The sequence below is a fragment of the Alligator mississippiensis genome, chromosome 16, assembly GCF_030867095.1.
Source record: "Alligator mississippiensis isolate rAllMis1 chromosome 16, rAllMis1, whole genome shotgun sequence".
Lineage (NCBI taxonomy): Eukaryota > Metazoa > Chordata > Crocodylia > Alligatoridae > Alligator > Alligator mississippiensis.
This window is the reverse complement of record NC_081839.1, coordinates 10,096,173-10,102,500: the sequence shown is the minus strand read 5'-3', so window position 1 is coordinate 10,102,500 and position 6,328 is coordinate 10,096,173. Positions and strand designations below refer to the sequence as shown.

General features: G+C 49.7%; 1 protein-coding gene across 1 annotated transcript in view; it reads right to left on the bottom strand.

The window, feature by feature from the left end:
* Nucleotides 1-1,755, bottom strand: part of RAB11B (RAB11B, member RAS oncogene family) — a 26,366-nt gene extending 24,611 nt beyond the window's left edge. The window contains exon 1 of the mRNA XM_006275424.4: nucleotides 1,646-1,755. Coding sequence (XP_006275486.1) covers nucleotides 1,646-1,685 — 40 coding nt within the window. The 5' untranslated portion in view covers nucleotides 1,686-1,755. The remainder of the gene's footprint in view (nucleotides 1-1,645) is intronic.
* Nucleotides 1,756-6,328: the final 4,573 nt, after the last annotated feature.

Sequence of the window (6,328 nt, the reverse complement as noted above, 5' to 3'; positions counted from 1 at the left end):
GCTGGAGAGCAGAAATTACCACGCTTCAGCAGACTAGCATCATGTGCATGTGTCTCCATGCTGAAAAATGGTGGTGGAGTGCTTTTAGCTCAAAGTGCCCTGCCGCCATTTTTCAGCGTGGAGGATGCTGACGTGTGATGCTTGGGCACTTCTAATTAGGATGGGGGGGGAAGATGGGGCTGCTTTAATCAGCATGTGTAAAAATGTCCATGGATACTAAACATGAAAGCAGCAGCAGCAGGGGTGGAGGTTTCAAATTTTAGGACATCTATTGTTTCTCACCCATGGGTTGTTTATCATTGATTGTAGGCCGTCCTGAACCCAAGTGGGGCAGAAAACAAACCTAAATAATAAATACATTATAAAATGAGTAGGCCATGCAGGACAGTATATCTGAAGTGAATATCGAAGTAGGAGACACAGTGAAGTATTCATTTTGGAAAAACAACTGCTCATTCCTATTACCGACAGCCAAATTCACACGCATAATCCTAACCGCAGCCGTTCTCTTGAGTAACTGCAGCGAACGGCACATGGAGATGCTGTCACCACTCGCCTTATTTTGCTAGAACAGTGAATGCTACTGAGGACACGGCACTGCTGACCATCAGCATTTCCGTCTCACAGGAAGCTCCTGTTCGCCGTGCTAAACAACATGGAGCGCGCAAAGCCAAAGACTAGGGCTCCTACCACTGTACAGCTAGTGCTGGGGAGTTTGCCAAGCGGGTTATTTTAAGGAAAAAGCGTGATAAAAAAAAAGATTCTTTAGAACTTCAGAGCATCCACCTCAAATGCTTTCTGGACCTCAGACAGGATGACCGTCAGTCTCTAAAAAAGAATAAAGCCAACACTATAAATGACTACAGGCATCAGAAAATAAATTAACTCCACATTAAAAATATCTATCATTAAAAAGGCAATTCCAGTTTATCACTGTCCGACGGTGGGAACGCTGCAAGTGTACGTGGACGGGGGCACGGAAATAACTCCTGGAAGCCCAAGGTAAGGTCGGCAAGGGTTTTTTTCTATGCTAAACCTCATTTTTAGCGACTGTCTTTGGTTTAACCACTTTGGCAGAAAGTCCCACACTTAGCCCAAGGTCACTTTCTGCACCATCGGGACAAGTGCCGAAATGCGGCTTTTGAATTCACTCACTACTGAAACGTGCATTTGTTTCCTTAAAACCGCGTCCCTTTGCTGGGACGAGGGCGACCCTGGCAGCGAGTGCCGCGCTCCTCTTCTCTCTCCTCCCAGCCCTCGGAGAGGAGCTTCTTCCGCAGCAACTCGCAGGCGGTTTTCCTCCGAAGTTGTTGGGAAAAAGCCCCGGGGAGGCAGGAGGAGGCGGGAGCTGGGGACACTCGGGCAGGCCCAGGTGCGGGAAGCAGGGCTGCGCCGGGGGCTGCCCGCTCGCTGCTCCCGGCCGCACGTCGGGGGCAGCGCGGACAGCGACGCGCGCATCTCACGGCCAGGCCCGCGAGCCCTGCCCCTGCCCAGGCCGGAGCCGCCGCGGACAAGGTCAGTGCCGCCCCCCGGGGCAGGGCCCGGCCCACGTCAGGGCGGCGGCGGCGCGGGGCCCGGGGGTGGCGGTGGGGCGGGCTCGCTGCCAGGCCCCTTCCTCCCCGCCCCGCCGGCCGGGCCGCGCTACCTTTGAAGAGGTAGTCGTACTCGTCGTCCCGGGTGCCCATGGCGATGGCGGCGGCCCCGCTCCTCGGCTGCCAGGCACCGACGCGGGCCGAGCGCTGCGTGGGGTGGGGGGGGGGCGCTGCTGCCGCAGCCTATCAGCAGTCGCCAAGGCCCCCGGCGGGGCGGGCCCGGGGCGGTGCCCGCCGCCACTGCCCAATGGGAGACCGGGAGAGGCTGACTGACAAGCGGAGCAACCTATGAGCCGCGAGCGGGGGTAGGGGCGGGGCCTGGCCGCGCGGGGCAGGCTGCGGCGGGGATGTCAGCGGGGGCCGCCCCGCCCCGCCCCGCTCCGAGTAGCGGGCCCAGGAGCCCGGCGTAGGCCTGAGGCCGCCTCACTCGCCCCGAGGGCCTAGGCCCGGCTCAGCCCTGCTTGTCCCCGCACCCCAGCTCTGGCTGCGCCTGGGGCCTGCTCCGCGCCAGGCTGCGGCGCCGGCCGGGAGCGGGGCCAGGCTCTTGTTGCTGGCTGGGGCCGCGGGTGCAGGGGGTTTCTTTAAAGAAAGGAGGCGCGTGGCGGGGCTCACTTCCCAGCTCGGGCATCGCCACGCTGCCTTCAGTCAGTCGAGATGTCCGGGTTGTGTCGAGGGGGGCTGAGCTCGCAGGACGAGCCTGCTGCCTCCGCCCTGGTGCTCGGGTCTGGGGTCCAAAGGGGAGCAGAGCACGCGTCACGCCCGGGCTCTCGTTTCTGCGGCTCGGATGGGAGCGCGCCACCATCCTCCGCACACGGCGGCGAAGGAGCGGGGGTTCAAACTCCTTCCAGCCGCCTGTTATCGCTCTCTCTTCTCTCTTTTCGTTTCTCAACCTAGTTTCCTATTAGGGCCGTGCCAAACGAGTCAAAACCGCGTTGAAATGAAGCTGCCAGCAAAATTTTGCACAGCCCTGTTTCCCATCCCACTCCTATTTTCCGTCCAGGGATTGACCATATCCAGTCCCTATGCAACTTGCTTACACAGAGACAGTAATAACCAGGTTACCGTAGGGAATGTGTTCAGTTTTATTATACTACCTGGGTCAGACTGGAATATGGAGAGAGGTGTCTCTGACCTTGCGGGAGTAGTTAGTAATACTGGGTAATTCGGGGACACTGGAACTAGGCTGATATAGACAGGATAACAAATGTTACTGGTAGTGGTCGGGCACGGTATTTGGGGTAAGACGGCCAATACTTTTCTTGTTGAATGGTCATGCAACGAACAAGAGTCAATACTATTTTAGAGTTGATTTTTATTAAATAATAACCACCTTACAGAGGGTCACTTCTTGATTCAAGATGATTTTCCAGTAATTATGAGCTGTTCTGTGTAAACTGCAAGATAACCAAAATAGGTCTGCAACTGGGGTTTGGATTTCAGAAGAGCAAACTTTGAGCAACCAAGGAAATGAGTTCAAGGGACCAGTTGGATTCAGAGTTCAGGGGATTTAAATGCAGATGAGCCATGCGAATCAAAACCACAAGTACTATCTGGAAAATGTGGATAGGAAAATGTTACAGGCCAAACTGGACAAACTAGCACATTATCCAGGCATTAAGATATACAAGGAATGGATAAACAAGATTGATCAGTAAGGAGAGAGGTCTTTCCCAGGTCAGAAAGTGCAGAAAGGAAGTGATAATGCCCAAAGGCCTACATGAGTTCAAACTTGCAAAGAAAATCAAAAAATAGCAAAAGGTCTGTCAGTCATATAAATGAAAAAGAACTAGGAAGGAAACCTTTTATACCCTGACAATAGGATAGAGATAAAGGACAATCTAGATATGTCCTGAGGACTGAATGAACACTCGGTCTTCAATATGGATGAGGAAGCAAGTGAAGATAGTGGTAAAGTACAAGATGGGGATGAGGAATTGGTAATTAAAACTACCACACGTGATATGAATGCAAGACTTAGCTTGCTTCTTGTGAGGAAATATGGTACAACCAAATATTCTCCACCCCAGCATGCTGAAAGAATGGCACGTGAAAAAGCAATTTCTGTGGCACTGATCTGTCAGTTCAGGTGTAGTACCCTGTTACTGGAGAATAGCAACGATAGTGACTTTATTCAAGAAAGGTGAAAAAAATGGTCCCAGGTAATTACAGGCCCATTAGTATGACTTTAGTATTATGCATGATTTTAGAACAGATTGAAGGAAAAAATAGAGATATGGAGGTAAAAGAAAATAAGACAAGATGCGATATAATTTTATCCAAAAGCAGAGGTGGATCCAGGAGTGTGCAATAGTGCAGTCATCTCCTTTTAATTCTTGACTCACCCATACTTGAAAACCAATTGCTTGGCAAGGGCAGCGGCATTTCTATTAAGGGAGTGCTGAGAGAGTCAATTGACTTCATGACTCCTAAGTCCTCTGATTCCTGCTGATATTTGTCCACTCTGCAAGTGTTAAGGACCCGCTATCCTTTGTAATGGACTTGATGTTCCTCTATTCAACCTATCCTTTCTTCTGCAATTTTGCTGTCTATTAGCCATTCCTGAGTATGCCTCATATTTTTCACAGCCCTGCAGATTGCTTGTACCGCTAGTTAAACACTCAGGTTAAATCTGGTGTGGTAATATTAACTCGGGTGTAGAAATGACTAACAGTGAAGTATAGGAGGCACTGTCAAGATGCTCAGGAAGACTAGATTTTGTTTTGTGAATTTTAATAAAATATGCACATTTAACTATAATGACTACAGGACTAACGACACAATATCTTAGTAAAGCTTCTAGTTTCTCTCTAACTGGAGAAAAATAGGTTGTATTGTATGTGATGATGTAACATACCATCTGCAGCGCTAGGATTTTCAAAATCCTAGATCTGCCCATGTCCAAAGGAGTTCATGTCAGAACAATAACTTAGAGAAGGGTAATACAGTGGACCTAATTTACCTAAATCAGGGGTCTGAAGCTCACCTTGTGCCCTGGACTACAGGGCTCCTTGTAGGCTAGATCTAGCTCAAGGCACACTGGGCACCTATATGCATGCAATGAGTCTGCTCTGACTCACTGAAATTACAGTGTATTGGAGCAGACTTGATTGAGTCTGCTGGAGTGTGGTAATTACCATGCTCCAGTAGCCTCCAGTGTCGCGTGTATCAGTGTTTGATGAGCTTTACTTAAAGCACCCCACTGCCATTTTGAAGTGCAGGGATGCTGATACATGAGATGCTCCAAATGCTTTAATTTAGAGCAGCTTTTGGACTCACTCTATTTAAAGTGCCCTTTCCACACGCCAGGAATATGTTCATAAATGCCCTGGATGCCTGTGTTAGGGCCAGCAGTAATGAATCCAGAATGGGGCAAAGAGTGATGATGAATCCAGCACAGGGCTGCAGAGGCAATAAGGCAGTGGCGATTGCAGATGACACCAAGCTGAGCAGAGTAGTAGATAGGCTGGAAGGTAGGGCTAGGATTCAGAGTGACCTAGACAAATTGGATTGGGCCAAAAGAAATCTCATGAGGTTCAACAAGGACAAGTGCAAAGTCCTGCACTTAGGATGGAACAATCCCATGCACCAGTACAGGCTGGGGGGCTGACTGGCTGGGCAGCAGCTCTGCAGAAAAGGACCTGGTAGTTGCAGTGGACAATAAGCTGAATATGAGCCAGCAGTGTGCCCTTGTTGCCAAGAAGGCTAATGGCATACTGGGCTGCATTGGTAGGTGTGTTGCCAGCAAGTCAAGGGAAGTGATTGTTCAGCACTGGTAAAGCCACATCTGGAGTACTCTGTTCAGTTTTGGGCTCCCACTACAGAAAGGATGTGGACAAATTGGAGGGAGTCTAGCAGAAGGCAACAAAAATGGTTCAGGGGCTGCAAAAACTGGACTTGCTTAGTCTGCAGAAGAGAAGACTGACGGGTGATTTGATAGCAGCCTTCAAATGCCTGGAGGGGGGTTCAAAAGAGGATGGAGCTGGACTGCTCTCAGTGGTAGCAGATGACAGAACAAGGAGCAGTGGTCTCAAGTTGTAGCAAGGGAAGTTTAGGTTAAATAATAGGAAAAATTATCTCACTGGAAGAATAGTAAAACACTGGGACAGGTTACCCAGAGAGGTTGTGGACTTTCTATCCTTGGAGGTTTTTAAGACCCATGTAGAAGGCTGGATTGATCTAGTTGGGGATGGTCCTTTGAGCAGGGGGTTGGCCTAGATGATCTCCTGAGGGCCTTTCCAACCCTGATTTTCTATGATTTCTCTGATGGGCCAAGGAGCCAGAGGGACATATCCACTGGGGATCTCAAATTCTGCCCCAGGACATGACACCTAATGGGGACTAGACGATCCACAACATTCTCTAGTCTCCTTCCCCAGCCCTGTAGGCTAGATGAAACTGCTTGCTCTGTGAGCCAACTCTGGCCCAGAATCTGGATATTTAACACCCCTGATCTAGATTTAAGCAAGCAATTGGTATTGTGCCTCTCTGAAAAATCATAAAATCACAAGGTAGAAAAGGAGTAGCTAAAAGATAGCCTGTGGTTGATTATGTTAAAAATGGAGATTTCAGACTGGAATGGGGTTGCTAATGGCATTCTTCAGGCATCGGTTCTGGGGCCTGTTCTGTTTAACATTTTTGTTAGTGACCTTGGTGCAAGATCTAAGTACACACTCATGAAATTTGTGGCTGATATTTTTTTTCTGGTATTGAAAAATTCAGAGGAATGTAAGAATGTG